General features: G+C 40.9%; 1 protein-coding gene and 1 non-coding gene across 2 annotated transcripts in view; both read left to right on the plus strand.

Moving 5' to 3' along the window:
• Positions 1 to 18489, plus strand: part of tenm1 (teneurin transmembrane protein 1) — a 132962-nt gene that overhangs the window by 98257 nt on the left and 16216 nt on the right. The window contains exon 22 of the mRNA XM_023834221.2: positions 10492 to 10724. Coding sequence (XP_023689989.2) covers positions 10492 to 10724 — 233 coding nt within the window. The remainder of the gene's footprint in view (positions 1 to 10491; positions 10725 to 18489) is intronic.
• Positions 3220 to 3383, plus strand: LOC111855349 (U1 spliceosomal RNA). Its single transcript, XR_002840874.2, has one exon. It is a non-coding gene; the product is annotated as a U1 spliceosomal RNA (small nuclear RNA).

The following is an 18489-nucleotide window of genomic DNA, read 5'->3' on the forward strand; positions in this document are numbered from 1 at the left end:
ATGGTGTGTGCCTTCATTTTATTTGCCACGGCTGCCCTATTCATATTTCTTTTCTCTTGCATTTGTGTACATTTGACATTGACGTAGTACATTATGAAAAGTAGTCAGATTATGTCACATAAATAATGTGATTCATGGATTAGGTTACTGACTGCATTTTTAACAGGTATATAGTAATTGTACCAGAATACATTTCTAAAGTAACCCTCCCAACCCTACCTATATTTTTAGCCCGTCTGAATTTCCTAGCACAAGTGCTTTAGATGCCACAGGGAGACTAACTTGCAGAGATGATATCTGTCTTGCTGCAGTCATACACGCACACAGACACACACTGATGCCGTCTCAAATGATTAAGCACTTTGAATATGTTTCCAGCAACATATCTGAGTTGGGTATATCAGAGCCGACAGACAGCCTTGGTCTTATCAGCTACTCTCTCTACAGTTCTGGTGTATAATTTATTGGGAAACCACAATGTTCCCAAACTGTTGATTATGAGTGACTGTAACAAGCATTTGCCATAACCAACTCATACTAGTAATGTGTACTCCTCGATGTCTATGTGTGCCTGATGTGTCGTGCATACTATTCCCAGTTTGTGTGTAACAACGCATTATATAATAATGCAGCATTGTGTAATAATTCGACTGAATGTAACAAATTTTCACCACATAATGCAACACTATTACATAATGTAAAAACGTGATGTAAAAACACTGCATTATGTAATATATTGACAAAATGTAACAAATTGTCATTAGATAAATTAGGTAAATTATTAGGGGTGCATTTCCAGAAAGCTTTGTGAAGCTAAGTCATTCATTATGTCGTACTTAAAGATCATTTGTTGATTGAAGTAGCTCATAACCTAAATCAATTAACCAATTTTCCAACCCACTTGTTATTTTCTATGCCGCTATTTATTTGAACTTCTGCCTGCTGTTCTGTCACAGAGACACAGAAGTCACCCAAAATGGATCACAAAATCACACTAATGCTTTTTTTTGGACAACGTAATACAGATGATGATGATGATGATGACAATGATGATGACGATGATGATAATAGGTTAATGTTGTAATATAAAATGATAATGTAGGCTATACGTTTATTAAATTTTGTTGATTTATTACATAATGTGGCCAGAATTTGTTACATTAAGTTATTACATAATGTGGCATTATTCCTATTCTCACAAATGGAACTGTGAGAAGGTGCCTTCAAACCAAATCTTTATTGTCCTGATGGATGGTTTGACCTTAATGTTGAATTGCCTGTAAACCAGGGTTAGGACAAAGAAATTTGACTGGACTGACCCAAGTGGAATCGGCGTATGGCTTTATTTCTATTTTTGATATTTACAGTATATAAACTCAAATCAAGTACATTTGCACTTCGAATTAGACATTTAACATGTTGATTAAATCACATGGCTTTTGTGATTGATCAGGTTGGCCTAACTGAAGTCTTCAGCTATGAGAAATGGAGTGTGCACTTTGTTTGCTAATAACTGCTAGCAGATTATGAAGTACTGCTTTACATTTGCAGGTGGTGGTATATATACAGCTGAAATAATGACAACGAACTCCTGTGGTAAATATAAGGGCATTCATTTTAATGCTGGGATCCAGAGGAATAATGCCCATGATATTTTTCTCTCTGTACCTCTCAGTATGTTCAAATACACAGAGACCTCTATGTATGTTCTTAAAGGAGGTCTTTCGTTCCATCGAGACCTCTATGTATGTTCTTAAAGGAGGTCTTTCGTTCCATCGAGACCTCTATGTATGTTCTTAAAGGAGGTCTTTCGTTCCATCGAGACCTCTATGTATGTTCTTAAAGGAGGTCTTTCGTTCCATCGGCATGGAGGACGACTAGTTTGTTTGTTGTGCACATCTATAAAAATCATGATAGAGCACACAGAAACACTTAACCTTATTTCATCCCTTTTGTTAGTCAACCTGACATTAGTGATGAAAATGTTTGGAAGTAGAAGCTTGTGTGGGAACTCCTCAGTCAGGCTTGTATCCCAGAGCACTTGCCTTATTTGCTTACTCTCCCTGTACTGCATAGCCGACTAGCCAGAATGGTGATCCAAGGGATCCCTGATGGGCTCTCAGGCCTTTAAGAGTCTGTTGATTGCACATGTTTACAGCGTTCTTCAGAGCTGTATAACACATTTGCAAGTCCATCGCACATGTTCAAACTACCCAAGGGAGAAAAAAACAATACATGGATAACATTGTTTTGGGGAAAATAGGGTTGCTTCATCTGGATACACCACCATCTCTGCGTCATCAGACCGTCGACTAAATGCTTATATTAGGTAAATGAATCCCAAGTTAGCAAATGCAACAAAAATGATGTTCATTTTTTTAAATAATTACAGCAATACACCACCAAATGCACAGTATATATAAAATAAAGTGGACTGTACTGTCATGCGATCCATATTTAGGTATACTGTGGCACAGAATAACTTACAAGGGCGATGGAGTAACATACAAACAAGCAGAAATACTCAACACATACTCAAGTGACAGGGGCCTTTACTGAGGCGACCCAAAACTGTTGAGTAATCCAGGATTATTAATCATTAACGAAAAGTAATATTCTGTAAACTGAAATAGATACAAAAATAAAAATTTTAATGTACCTGACTGAAAAAACAAATGTCAAATCATTTCCATTACAGTTTATCAATATTATTTATGTCACAGGGGCATGACAGAAGAGACGATCCACAGTGCAGCTTCCTAACAAACATGGAACTTTATTGGAAGAGAACTCAGACATGAAACAAAATAGAACAGGATGGGTCAAAACAAAGGCAGGAAGGCTACACAAGGAGAAACAAAGGATGGAATTACAAGTGAGGGCACACAAGCAGAACAACTCTAACAATTACGGCAAGACTATGCACATTGAACACACGCAGGAACCAAACAAAATGGCTAAACACAAGAACAAACAAGGTAACAAACCAAGGGCAAACACATATACATTGGTAACAAGACTAAACAAGAAACAGGTGCGGGCCATTGACATTTAGTCAATCACTAGGGACTAGAAGGAACAAGACACAGGTGCAGTTCATTGACAAATCACACACTAGTGCTGGGACTAACAATACTCAGGTGTGGGTCCTAAACAATCAGGAAAGACTAAAGCGCTAAGAAAGGGATGACCAGTGACATCTGCTGGCCAAGTAGGGAAATGCTTACCTGGCAGGGGAGATACTATACCAGGATCACGCAGGTGGTTCACCCAGGGTGAGGCCCAGCTATTGTGGCTGTGCAGACCCCTGCAAATTCCCCAAATGTGGGAATCTCCACTGCATAATTTCTGGTAGTAAGGGACTGCGTTCTCACTCTCCCCTGATTTTTTTTTTCTTCAGGGGGGCAGCATGTGGCTCAGTGGGCTAAGCCTGTGTGCCTGTGATCTCAAGGTCACCAGTTTGAACCCAGCTTTGGCACGTGTGTGGGTCTCTGAGCAAGGTCCTTAATCCCCAGCTCCACAGGTGCTGCAACAGGTGGCTGCCCTTCACAGCCAGTTTACTCTTACCTACAAAGAGCAAGTTGGGGGAGGTATACAGTAAAGAGAATTTCCCCACAGGGATCAATAAAGTATCAATTAAATGGCAGGTTAGGCTTGATTCTGACAATTTAGTTAAAAGTAATAATTAGTTTATTTTTAATTACCATTAATTATACCTGGAACTTGTTTGAGGTATTAGATGAATTAGTTATTAGGTATTAGTTATTTTTCTTATATTGCTGATACTGATTACCCCCAAGCTACTTCCAAGGGGGGGTTGCTGGCAGTGTAGGTCAGACTCAATCATTAATAAATTAAAAACATCGTGCGCCATATAAAACCCTATTGCCAGTACATAAGTAGAGTTGCCAACCATCCCATATTACCGGATCATTCCGTATTGTAAATTAAAATAGTATTCTGTTTTGAACCAATATAGGATGCGATTTCTCTTCTGTTTTCAGAGGACTGTGATTAATTGTTCCCTGTTCAGCCATTTTATGGTCTGGGACCTGCTGGGGGATGGTGAATGAGCTGACGAAATCCTTCATCCTCCACTATGGAAAATGGTTGATTGTCTAATGTGGTGATCTCCATTATTTTTTAATTATGTCTTTAGCTCTGGTGTTAATAACCTTTAATATTTACAAAATTTAAATTCTGGCTTGGCAATATCAGCCAAAATTAGCACATCGGACCAATGATGGTGGTGGACTTGAAGCACTTGGGGACAGTCACCTGACTCAGGGAAATTTTGAAGATGTCTGTGATGGGCACTCATGGCCAGCCATCCAGGTTGTGAGGTTTCAAAATATCCACACATGTGTCTGTGTCTGTATGTGAGCAAGATGAGGTGAAATGAAAAGAGAATTTCCCCAATGGGATTAATAAAGTATCATTATACTATACTATACTATACTATACTATACTATAATCTCTCAATGTCCAGTATAATTTATAAGTTATTTAACTCATAAACACTGACTTTAGCTGAGGAAAGAAAAGCTGCAGCAACCTGAAACGTGTTTTGATCTTTGGCATGATCGGGACTCCTAGGTAAATTCAGCACTTTTCCTCTTTTACTGATTAATGGTCTGACCAGAGTTAATTTAAGATTTAGAGCTTTAAAAATGCACATAAACAAAATGGGATTTTGATTGTTTAAGTATTCAGTCAACGTATCCTAATTATCCCCGTAATTGAATTTGTTAATTTGGGGAACAATTGCATTTTCATGCAATTTTGTCTTGCACTCATTGAGGCAACAAGCTAGCAGGAATCCACTATGCACAAGCAGCTCAGGGTTGGGGGAAAGTCAGGGACAAAGTAAGGCGTGAGCAAGTTGCTTGAGTTTTCTGTGCCCGCAATAGTAGATAGCAGGGAAGATAACTCCCCTAAGGGGACTGCTGCCACCCACCAAATTTAATTTAACTATATGGCCATTTTCTACTGTAATATATTTGTTATTAGGGCATCTAAACACCTATCAAACACCCATTTGACCATGTGCAAAACCCGTCTTCACAATTTACAATAACCCTTCTTCAAAAACAGAAAGTACATAATACAGTAAAATTGCTGAAACAACACAAAAGGGACATAGTGTGGCATTTAGGACTAAACATGTCTTTCCGTCTGTTTACTAGATACAATTTACATATCTTGGTTTAGTTTCAGGAAGATATTTCTCTCCAAGATGACCCTTGCACGTGTGTGTGTGTGTATTCCTGAACACTAAGAACAGTTACTCAACAAATTGAACTTGTTACACCTTTTTATATTCCTCCCTCGGGTTTCACCTCAGCCCGTGTCTTGCGCTCTCATTGGCTGGGGCTCATTGCTGCACTCGTTGCCAGTTGCAGCACCTTTCACATCTACAGGATTCGGTGTCGCCGTCAGGTCCAGATATTAAGCTTGCTAGATATCTGACAGGCATCTGTGAAGCATTGGCGACTCTGTCAGGTCGCGTTGTAAACAGTTCACACATAGCAATTGACCGCTGATTTGTCAGTGCTGATCTGGGGTCAGACATGCACCTAGCGGGAAAAACAAATCATCCAATGAGAAAGATGCAAGGGGACAGTGAGAATTGATGCTTGCACTTGAAGAACAAAACGTCAGAGCATAACAAACAGAAATTTTGTCGTAATTTTCATTGTCGATCATTTTTTCATTTACGTTGTCATTACGATTCAGACATGAAATAAAAGGTCATCATCGAATACTTATCCAAATTTACATTTAGGAAACGAACACTGTCCTCTGCTCTCCTGCGGGTTCCCATGGAAGGCGTCCTACCACTCGCCCGTGTGGCTGGGGAGTTCAGGGCTGCCTCTGCTGCTATGCTGCACATTGTGGGGTCTGCAGGGCAGCAGCTTCAAGCCCCATCATGTGTCCCTGCAATGCTGGTTTGGGGAATTATGGCCAAAGTGACAAGGCTGCACAGGGCAACCACCCGTCACCCAATGGCAGCTATTGCACCTGATTCATGTTGGGGAGGTTGACGGGGAATGTTAATAAACTGTACTCCGACCTCTTCTGGATGGAGACATGAGTGAGTCCTTTTCCTGAATGAACGATGAAAGTCTGAAACACTGCTGGAGGTAATGGACAAGTCGTGGTGGTCTAGCTGGAGCAGAAGATGCCCAGATGTCTCCCAGACAGCTACTTCCTGGTCCATGGTGGCATCTCTAATACTCAGTCCCTTATGGAGGGACTTGTCCGTGGTACCCCAGAGGCAGGTGGATGCCAGACCATAGTCTGGCACCTACTGTAGGGGTCTTTAGCACTGAAGAATACGTTTGGCACTGCTTTTATTGGTTGGGGATGAGTCCCACCATCAAGAACTTTTGCCTGCAGTGCCCCATCCACCACCACCCAGCCCATTGGTGCAACTTCTCATCACTGAGGTGTTCTTCTAGCACATTATCCTTGGTCAGGGTCCCTCCCACCCTCCCACCCAGTACATGAAGCCATGAATATATCCTCGTTATTGTGGATTATGCTACCAGGTACCCCCAGGCTGTGCCACTCCCAAGGTCCATTTCACAGAACTTGACCTGGGAGCTGCTCCAACTGTTCAGCCTCATGAGCATCCCCGAAGACATCACCATTGGCCAGGTAATGGCATTCATCTCCTGGCTGATGGAGGAGATCTGCAGGCTTCTCAAAATCCACCTCCTCTACAAGTCAGTGTTCCACCCACAGACAGAGGCCTCGTTGAGCTATTTATCTTATGCTTTCACTGCCTTCGGTAATAGACACCTGGAGGACAACCACCCTGGATGGATTCAATGAATACTGTAGGTATATTTTTCTTCATTGATCAAGGCATCCACAGCATGATGTATAACTTGACTGGACATGCACATAACAGAACAAAATATTAAAGCAAACCAATAATTATGATTTTTTTTCCTCTCAAATCTAAACACCAGTAAATATTTATGTGCATTTATATATTTTAAAATCAACAACAGAGCATTATGCAATGGTTCCCCTGCACTTTTGCAGTACAATTATACGTAATTTTTTAATATTATATAACCAAGCAGCATTCTCACCAGTTATCTGAGGATACGGAACTGGCTGAGCTTGGTGTAGGGCATTCTGTGGCTCACCTGGCTAGACACTTCAAAGGACAGTTTCTTCGTGGAAGCTTAGAAAGGTCTACCTCAGTCAGTCCTCCTATAAAGGTCATTACTTACTTGTCAGCTGAGAACACCCACCAGGGAAACAATTATACCACCGTGCAACAGATTCCTTTTGGATAAGAGTGTGGTTCCTGTCTAAATCCTGTTCCTGTATACAAGATGTTTCCATTCTGAATTGGTCCATTATGTGGTCTCCCTTAGTCAGACTGCAGTTAACTCAGGATGGTCCTGGCCAAAAGGGTTCAGTGGTACCTTTTGTATCTAATGATATGAATCTGACTCTTTGCTGCATATCTAGGGAGGTATATATACAGAAGGGATCCTGGTTCCAGCACGCTGAGCTGCATCACTGGACTTGGTATTCCTGTACTGGTGGTATGGCAGTGGAGATTGATCACATCCTTGTGAACAAATGCTAGAGGCTTATACAGAACTTCAGAATCTAGAGAAGTGTCCAGTTTGTGAATTCTTACCACAGACTTCTTATTGCTGCTCTGAAGATTCAGCCAGAAGGCTCCCACTTACTTGGAGAATGAGGCTGGACCTGGCCAGACTCCAAGATCAAGCTGTTTCTGATGAGTTTGCACACAGTTTGTGTGAGGAACATACAGACTTGGGTGCAACTGCTGATCCTAATGTGATGTGAAAAGACCCTGATGGTTGCTGAGGGTTGTGTTAGTGTATGCTGGCATGTTGTGTGCCGGTGTATCCAGAAGGAGGTGCATCATTTTGCAGATCACCCTGGATATTATCAAGTGAAGTCACAGTGCACAGCTTGATGGTAACTCTGGTCTGCACCAGGAACTGAGAAGGATGGTTACGAGGGATTTGAGGTATCCGGGGTGAACTTCTCCAGCCTGGTGGTAAGGCTGTCCTCCTGGCATTTGCAAGCAATCTTTGCTTCTATTTGGGAGACAGGCATCCTCCCAACTGACTGGAAAATGGGACTGGTTGTCCCTATCTGGAGAGGGAAGGGTGATTGCCTGGATATTAGTAACCACAGGGGAATAGCACTGCTCTCAGTGCTAGGTAAGGTCCTTGCTAGAGTCATCCTCACCAGGACCTGTGATCACTTGCTAACCTACCAGCGACTGGAGAAGTCTGGTTTTACACCTAAGAGGTCTAACATCGACCACATCCTAGTAGTGAATGTTCTCATTGAGCGCAGATACAAATATCGGCAGGGTGACTGCAGAAAGAATGTTGACCTCATTGAGAGATTTGCTTACCTCAACAGCCACATTCATGTCTCTGGTGAGTCAGTAGAAGGATTGGGGGAGCATGGGGGGGTCATGAGGTCGCTGGAAAGGGGTGTGTGATGCACCCAATATCTTTGTAGGAGGATGAAGGTCCAGGTCCTTAGAGTCCTGGTGCTTCCTGTCTTGTTGTATGGCTGTGAGACATGGACACTATCCAGTAACCTGAGATGAAGACTGGACTCCTTTACTGATACTGTGTTTCTTCGTCAGAATCTTTGGGTACCACTGGTTTGACTTTGTGTCGAACGACCGGTTGCTAGAGGAGTCACATTACACATCACATAATGAGGCACATTACCTGCATTGTGAGGGACCATCAGTTACAGCACTACGGCCATGTGGCGAGATTCCCTGAGGGTGATTCGGCTCGCAGGATCCTTATTGCCGAGGACCCATTGCGGCTGGACCAGGCCAAGGGGACGCCCACGTAACACCTGGCCGCAGCAGATGAATGGGCTTTCCTGGGGGGTGGGACTGAATCATGCTGGCCTGGAGGGGTCTTCAACTGGGATCCCGAGGTGTTTCGCCGGGTGGTGGGCATGGCAACCTGACCTGACCTGATACTGTCACACATTATAGTGTGTGTGTGTGTGTGTGGGGGGGGAGGGTTTCCTATACCATATATTTTGTTGAAAGCAATGTTTGTCGCCAGGATTTGGGTATGTCCAAAATACTGATGTATACCCCAAATCCCCAAATACTGCAGAGGAATATATTTTTAAACTGCACCTGTTATCGAGTTGTCACTGGCAGTAACACATTCTGGTGTTGCCTTAGGCATTAGCATTAGCATAGCCGTTACATTGTGTTAACACTTTTGTATTATAAATGATGTTATAGGCAGCTACTCCAACGTGCCAGCATTATTGGTATTCATACCATCTGAGTCAGGATACTGTTTTGATTGATGTCGGATATTATTAAATATGACAACTGTAAAATATATTTCTAATATCTACCTTATCCTGTATACTTCCTGGGAAAGCGGCCAGGACCTCCAAATCCCCTTATGTCAAATTAACAGCCTTTTTAGACCCTGGGGTTTACATGTGGTGTTCTGGGGCAAATGAGACAGCTGGCATGTCATTTTTTAGCATTTTGGCAGGCCTTCTAATTGTGTCAAATTGCTCTTGAAGAATGGTATTGTTGTCCAACGCAAACAGAAGTCTAAAATGAAAAAAAATAAAATAATCTGTCTCTAGTTATCTTTCCCCGTCAAAGATATTTGATTTTTAAAGCAACAAGGGACATAAAGACCAGGTGAACTGCTGTCTTTGCTCAGATACCAGTCTGTTTGTTTTCTGGAATCAGTGAACAGAGAGGTTTGCGAGGCAGTTTTGCAGTCGACACCTTTTTGTAATGCTAGACAGCCCAAGGTCACTGGAGATTAGAGACTAATCCTCTTAGGACCTGTAACGTGATCAGTCGACCCACATACTGTTTTCTGCAGGCAGTTAAAATAGTGTATATATATAGTGTAAATAGTGTGTATATAATGTAAATAAGAAACAGATGAGGCAGCTTTACATGCCAGTTACAGTCTGCACCTGGTACCTGATTAACTCAAGGTTATGAAACAGACTGTAACTCAACCTGAATATTAGCCTAAAAATGATATGGCTTATTTTTAAATGGTCATTACTTATCTGAAATTCTCTGACAGAATAACAATTTACGTAGTATAAGCTTTGGATGGCATGTAATTTTACCGTCTAATGTGGACCTTTTAGTTTACTGAAGAAACTACAAAATAAATAAATACAATAATCATTAATAATATCAAAACTATTCCTCCTTCAAGTGATTCTTAATTCTCACACTTTTAGATGTTCTATAAGAATGTTCTTAATAGATCAAGTGAAAGGTTCATACTGTACACATTGTACATCTCAATATTATTCCTCAAGACATTCAGGTTCATTATGCATTCTATTTTCAGAATCAGAAAAACTTTATTTTGATACAATACAATTTTGATACAATAATAATGTGAAATAATGTCTACACTGACCCACACATTTTCTTGTTTTTTTTCCCAGCACTAGCCCTGCCCACAAGTACTATCTGGCTATGGATCCACTAAGGGAGACCCTGTATCTGTCAGATACCAGCAGCAGAAAGGTCTACAGGCTGAAAACCCTCACTGAACCCAAGGATCTCTCCAGAAATGTAGAGGTTGTGGCAGGAACTGGGGAACAGTGCACTCCTTATGTTCACAGTTACTGTGGAGATGGAGGAAAGGGTTCAGAAGCTTCACTCACAAACCCCAGAGGTAAAAAAAGATACTGTCTTGCTGCAATTTATTGTGATTCTTACCATTTTCTTTTATTTCTCTGACTTGTTGCCATGAAGTATAGAAAACATTAACCAAAGGCCGATTGATGACTTAAGTACAGTGCCCTCCATAATGTTTGGGACAAAGGCACAATTTTCCTTAATTTACCCCTCTGCTCCACATTTTAAAATTTCAAAACAAACAAGTCACATGTGATTAAACTGCACATTCCAGACTTTAATAAAGTTATTTGCATAACTTTTGGATTCACCGGGTAGAAGTTACAACAGTTTTTATACATAGTCCCCCTCATTTCAGGGCACCATAATGTTTGGGACATTTGGCTTCACAGGTGTTTGTAATTTCTCAGGTGTGTTTCAGTGGTTCCTTAGTGCAGGGATAAGATACCTTTGCTTACTTATACCATTTGGAGTCTTTAGTTGCTATTGTTAAGCAAGAGGAGAAAAGCTGTGCCAATGAAAGTCAAAGAAGCCGTTATGTGGCTGAAAAACAAGAATAAAACCATTATAGACATCAGTCAAACCTTAGGATTACAAAGTTAACTGTCTGGAATATCATTAAGAAGAAGGAATGCTGTCGGACTGGTAGGAAAAGGAAGATCTCCACTGCTGATGACAGAAGAATCCTCAGTATGGTAAAGAAAAACCTCCAAATTGTTGTCCAAAAATTAAATCAAATAAATTCTTAAATGGCCAAGCTAGTCACCCGATTTAATTCCATATGCCAAAGAGGAAACTTAATGGGGCAAGTTCCCGAAACAAGCAGGAGCTGAAGGTGCAGTAGAGGCCTGATGCAGCGTCAATAGAGGAGATACTCAGCACCTGATGATGTTTGCTTACCTACAGCACACTTTGAATCTCAGACCTCAAGCAGTCCTTGCATGCAGGGGGTATGCAGTTTTACTTATTTAGCAGATGCTTTTATCCAAAGAAACTTTATGGGATGGGACGACCCACCCCCACCCCAACCACCCCCCACACACACACTAGAATGTGTGACAATATCAGGTCAGGTCGCCCACCACCCGCGAAACACCTCGAGATCCCAGTTGGAGACCCCTCAAGGCTGACACGATCCAGTCCCACCCCCCAGAAGAGCCAATTTATCTGCCATGGCCAGGTGTTACGGGGGCGTCCCCTTGGCCTGGTCCAGCCGCTTGGGTCTTCAGCAATGAGGATCCTGTGAGCCGGATCACCCTCAGGGAATCGCGTCACGTGGCTGTAGTGCTGTAACTGATATTCCCACACAATGCAGGTAATGTGCCTCATTCAGGACTCCTGAGCAAGCGTTCATTCAAAACAAAGTCAAATCAGCGGTACCCAAGGATTCTCTGAAGACACAGTAGCGAAGGAGTCCAGTCGTCATATCAGGTTACTGGATAGCAACCATACAGCAAGACAGGGATCACCTAGACTCTAAAGAGTTAGACCTTCGTCCTCCTTCAAAGATATTGGGTGCACCACACACCCCTTTCCAGTGACCTCATGACCCCCCCATGCTCCCCCAATCCTTCTACTGACTTCATAGGAAGAGTCACCAGAGACATGAATGTTGCTGTTGGGGTAAGCTAATCTCTCGATGAGGTTGACATTCTTTCCACAGACAGTCACTCTGCTGATATTTGTATCTGCGTTCAATAAGAACCCTCACTGCCAGACTGGGGTCGATGTTAGACCTCTTAGGCATAAAACCAGTCTTCTCCGGTCGCTGGTAGGTGAGCACAGATCCTGGTGAGGAGCAAGCAGGGACTTTAGCCAGCACACTTAGCCATTCCCCTGTGGTACTAAACATCACTGCTTTAATATACCTATTATTACTATGTCCCAAACATTTAGGGGGGGCACTATGTATTAAATGTGTTGTAATTTATAGATGGTGAAATCAAAATATATGCAAATACCTTTATATTGAAGCCTGGAATGTGCACTTTAATCACATCTGAATTATTTGATTTAAAATTTCAAACTATGGATCAGAGGGATAAATCAAGCAAAAATGTGTCTTTGTCCCAAACATTATGGAGGGCACTGTAAATTAGTTCATAGTTTGGCCTACCTATAATTTCAGTGCTTAATATGCAATTGTCTGCCAGACTTGAATGCAAATTTGTAATACAGTAAACTGGCTAATGCATTCACTGACTATTCATTGTATGCAACTATCCTGAATCTTGCAAATCGCCTGTTTTCTATGTTAGCGCTGCAGGAATTTATTTATTAATATAAGAAGCTATTTTGAACTCATACTGAAGATCACTGTGATATCTCTTCTTCTAAAATGATTTCCACTACTCCTTCACTATATAACAGCCATTACTGATGCGTTTTTCAAATTGCTATATAATGCATTTTTACTATTGTAACTGATGTAAGTAAAAAAAAGCAAGAACATTATGGAAGAAAGGTAAATTGACTTCTGTATCAGTACCAGTATCTACACTTATTAATGCTTGCAGTATTATCCCTTCCTCTCCTCTAAAATTGACTGAGAATAGCTTAGTTAGTGGCACACAAAACTGCTCACTGCTAAAGTGGTTTTTGCTATTTGTAGAAAGCCAGCTTCCAAGATCCCGTTGCTGCGGAGGTGGCAGGAAAACGCCTTTATAAAGCTGTAATATGGAATTGCCTTGTTTCCTGTTAAACGGAGCCAGGTCCTCCTTGAATTCCCAGCACTGGCTCACGTTCTTTCTAAACTGCCAAAATGTAGAGCAAAGCCACTTAATAATGTTAAGTCCTCAGAAGCCATAAGTAAGAGCCTTTGAGTGAATCCCATGTGTTCATAAAGCACAGAGGCAGGAGTTTAGTCTTAAAAACAGCAATGAACCTTAGTTAACCCAACAAATCTGCTTAAGGGTCATTAGGCATTTCATCAGTAAACTGTTTTAGTGATACACGTAAAACACAGTATTATTATATTAGTCAGGCTTTGGTTTTATTGGTTTTTTACTAAAAGAAATTGTGAGTCCACTCAGTAGCTCTTAATTAACCATGTTAGCAATTCAGATGAATTTATATTGATATTATATTGTATTGTGTGATGTTTTATTACATTTTTATGATAAAAAAAGCTAAATAATATTGGGAACATGCATCCATCAGAGGTAGATTTTATGTTTCTGTCATATACCATTACAATATATACATTCATTTGACTGAATGAAAGAAATGTTAAACCATAAAATCAACCGAAAGTACTTTGTGTTCAGTAGTTATATTATTGCATGAAATTGTCCCATTTAGTGGTCAGGTATCTAGTCAATGCAGTGATTTGGAAAATCAAAAGACAACACAATACAATATAAATACAAAGTGCATGTTTTGTAATTTAAAGAATATTAACATCGATATAGGATAATACAAAATACGATCATGTTGTACAAGTGTAAAGTGTGTAAAAGTGCAAGATATAAACCGGTGACTCAAAGTTTGGGTCTCAGCAAGTTCTGAATGGGTTGCAAGACAGAGTTGGAAATGTAAACATTTTAAAGCCCCTTTTCCCATTTCCCCCATTTCCCAGCCCCAATCCTAGACTTAAGCTTTATAAATAGGTCTTTGGTCTTCAACTACTTATTGCAAAACTAGTTGAACACTGAATCAATCAAAGAAGCCAACCCAATTGCTTAATTATAAAGTCACTCACACATCCAATCAGACTTGTGCGATAGGCATTGATTGGCATAAATTGCAGAGTGCACTGAACGCTGGATCACAGCATTAATTTAAACTTGACTTGATATAGGGTCACAACTGAGCTGGCATGGTAAAAATTGGGTTGCAGTGCAAAAAGGTTGAGCACCACTGATATAAAGGCTGTTAAAGGTTTGTTGAGACCAGGGTACAGGGTACACACAATGTAGAAAATATTAAAGAGCAGGTTATCATATTAAATCAAAAGTGTTACAGCACGCAAGAAAAAGTTATCATGAAATGCGAATTGATTGCCCGAGAAAAGGAGTCCTAACTGGTTATAACCTGCTTGCGGGAGGTCAGCAGTGATTTTCACAACTCTCATTTCAGCTGTGAAGAAGAAGAGATTATGGGTGCTGGGCAGACTATAATATACCCGGATGTGATCATGTTATGATGCATGCACCGCAGTGGGTGTGTGTCGGGTTTAATGGCATAGTGGGGGTGTTAAAACAGACTCAGTTGTAGCCGTGTAAGCCTGAACCAGTATGTCACAAGGTAGGCTGATTTGAAAAATTTTTAACAGCCATAGAAAATGCATCCCTGCTGGGCCTGGCGTTAATGTTTGCTATCTCTCTCAAGTCCTGAGAAACTGCAGTTTCCAGGAACTGTGTAGGAACTATGCTTGCAATGAAGTGTCTGCTTCATTTTTAAGTGTCTTTGGATAAAAGCGTAAATAAGTAAAACTGGAGAAGCTTTGTGTGTGTCAGTTCTGTGACAGTGATATCAAATGCTGAGAAGGAGCATCCTAACAGAACCCCCCAAACGGCCAAGGTGCGTAGGTTGTAATATGACCCCATGTTTACTGATCCATGGTTGGCTGGTAGTGTTGGGATGGTTGCTTTTGAAATTGTAATAGGTTACAGATTACTAGTTACCCTGTTAAGAATGTAATAAGTAATGTAACTTTTGATTTTTATTACTTCATCAAAGTAATTTCATTACAGTTTCGTTACTGTTCTAACAAATGTTTTAAACTGGGCAGTAATGTTGAAAATCCCCTACAGTGCTGACCTGTGTTTTGTGGAAATATGCCAAAATAAGGCATTTCTGTATGGCAAAAAGATGCAACGCAACACAATGAATGTTATATTTTACATATAAGCTTTTTACTGAAAAAAAGTATATTCGGGTGTAACCCTTTGTAATGACCAATATTTTTATTAGTGACTGTAATTTACATATTTTATGGCAACAGAGGTCAGAACAACAGTTCAGCTGATCTGCACGTACTTTCATACAGTACAGTGTGACATCGTCAAGATCTGTCTTCTATGATGATTTTGAATGCAGACTGGTTAGGGGGTGCAGTGTCTGTGAGTGATGAGGGGATTTGGATAGAGGTTGTGTTAGAACAGGTGAAGGGACTGACTTTACTCTTCTAAAATCTCAAGTAGAATGTATTCAATTTGTTAGCCAACTGATGGTCCTCCACGACATGCAGTAATTGTTGCACAGGGGATGTCATGCAGACCTTTCCACACTGATGCTGAGTTGTTGACAGAGAACTTGTTTTCTGGCTTTTCCGAGTAGCTTTTTTGGCTGTTTCAGTTTCCTTTATCACTGTATTCCTTCCCTGGGAATAGAAGGACCTGGATTTCACTTAAGCACCGAATTATTCCTGTGTGCTGATTGGCCAGTCTCCTATAATCATACATGTGTCACTAATGTAAATATGAAACAGCTGGATGAGTCTTTCAGTCAAGGAAACAAGCCAGTCAAAGCACAAGGAGAACTGAACTCTTTAGCCAAGAACAGGAGCCTTTCAGTTTTGAAGTTATTTGTAAAACCTGAAGTAGCTCAAAGTGTCCAGCCTAACATGGATTATCTGGTCACCCTATCTTAGAATTCTCTAATTATCCACAGTAGGTAGCATGGTGATTCAGTGGGCAGAAGGGCTGAGGTTGGGATCCTACTTCTGCTGTGTGCATAAGGTTTCCATATAGCCCTTGTAGTTGAGAATTTTCATCCCACAGTACAAACACAGGCAGTTTTGCTATTCTCTGAATTGTCCATGTAGAATGATTGTACATGCAAGTATGTGGCCCTTGATCAGGATAAGCAGTTTAGAACAGGGCTGTCCAACCCTGCTCTGGGAGATCAACCACAGCTGTCTGAATGAGGCAGCGAGGCAGGCTGAGTGAGGCAGTGAGGCAGGCTGAGTGAGGCAGCGAGGCAGGCTGAGTGAAGCACCTTCAATAGCATGACATTATTAAAGCCAGCTATGTTGAAGCTGAATTGCCCCTGATACTGAAATGCTACTAAAGGGCCTGATTATCTGTATCAGGTGTGTTAAATTAGGCGACACCTATAAGCTCTGCCTTGTGGTGGATCTGCAGGAGCAGGGTTGGGCAGCCCTGAGTCAGAAGATGAATGATTGTAGGCGGCTGACTTTAGCAGTTCACTTCAAACATGTATATTGTTTGCGGATTAAAAAGGCTTAAAGCATTGAAGAATTGTTTTATACACTTCAATAGAGAATATATTTATACAGACACAGAGGTGGAGCAGAACGTGGAAGAAACTCAAGAAATGATCTGCCTCGAACACACCCCACTACCCATCCCTGGTTCCACTGTGCAGGTCAACACCAGCTTCCTTTGCATGCACATTGCTCACATGGACCCTCAGTCCCACCTATCAAAGCACAACAGAGCCTTTATTTGTCGCCTGAGAAGAGCAAGCCTTCCTCTCCCAGTCCTCATGACACTCTACAGGGGCACAGCAGAGAATGTCCTGACCAGCTGTATCACCGTCTGGTATGAGAGCTTCAAAGTCTCAGAATGCAGTATCCTGCAGAGCATAGTGAGGACAGCCAAGAACATCGGGACCCCTCTACCATCCATCCAAGAAATCTTCGATAAACACTGGATCCACGAAAGCACACTCGTCCTCTATGACCCTTCTCAACCCTCTCTTGGCCTCTTCGACCTCCTCTCATCTGGAAGGAGACTCTGCAACATTCAGACCAACTTCACAAGATTCTGCACCAGCTTCTCTCCTCATGCCATCAGACTCCTAAACAAACAGCAGCCCTGTCTGGAATCCCAGTGAACGACTTAATTCATAACTATTTACGAACCATTTTCCCCAGTAGCTTTACGCATATGCATCCCCCTCTTTCCCACAGTCAAACCCACTTCAGAGAAGTCCTTAAAAAAAGGAAATAACACTTAAAATAAACTATTACACACTGATATAACTAACACAAGCCACATTTTAAACATAACTTTACAAGGTGATTTAATTTTATTATATTTATAATATCTATAGATGTTATAAGTGAACTAAATATTAGCTTTGTTGAACTGAATATGTTCAAACACTCCACACACACGTCACACACTTCTACATGGCCAAAAGCAATATTGCAATTTTCAGAAAGTTGAACGTGTAACTTAAATAGACACAAGTGTTACAATCCAAAACAGATGTGGATAATTAATTATGTTTTCGGCTCAGTGAGAAACCCCCGCTTGTATGTACTATTCCATGCCACCCAGATGAAGTTCTGTGGGATGTCGAGTGATTCTTTTTCTAGTAGAAGTCACCACACAAAAAATGTGAAGAAATGGACATACATTATATCATACTAACTGATTATCTATTGTGGGTTGTTAAAAATTTATTTAAAGATTTAAAAATAATTTATCTACTTTTGTGTTATTTGATCTTAAAACTACATTGGTAATGCCAGTTCGAAGGAAATTGTTGTGAGATCATTAAATCGGAGTTATAAATTACATCTGAATATGCCTAACAAGTTTTGGTAATGCTGATCGCGCTGCACAAAATTCAAACACTGTATTTGGGCGATTTCACACTGTATGAACTTTTTGATGGAACCAGAAAAAGTCCCTGGTCTAAACAGCCTAGGAACTTGCATACAAGGGACTATGTTGCAGAACTTTGGTGTGAAAGGACTTTTCACGGTAACATTTTGTTTTTTTGTTGAAGGATTCTCACATTTTGTGACAATGATCAAATATAAGCACAGCAGGCTACCGCCATGCTTACATTCTGAAAATAAAAGGCTTTCTTCGGATTTCAATTAG

This window comes from Paramormyrops kingsleyae, chromosome 18 (genome assembly GCF_048594095.1).
Source record: "Paramormyrops kingsleyae isolate MSU_618 chromosome 18, PKINGS_0.4, whole genome shotgun sequence".
Classification (NCBI taxonomy): domain Eukaryota; kingdom Metazoa; phylum Chordata; class Actinopteri; order Osteoglossiformes; family Mormyridae; genus Paramormyrops; species Paramormyrops kingsleyae.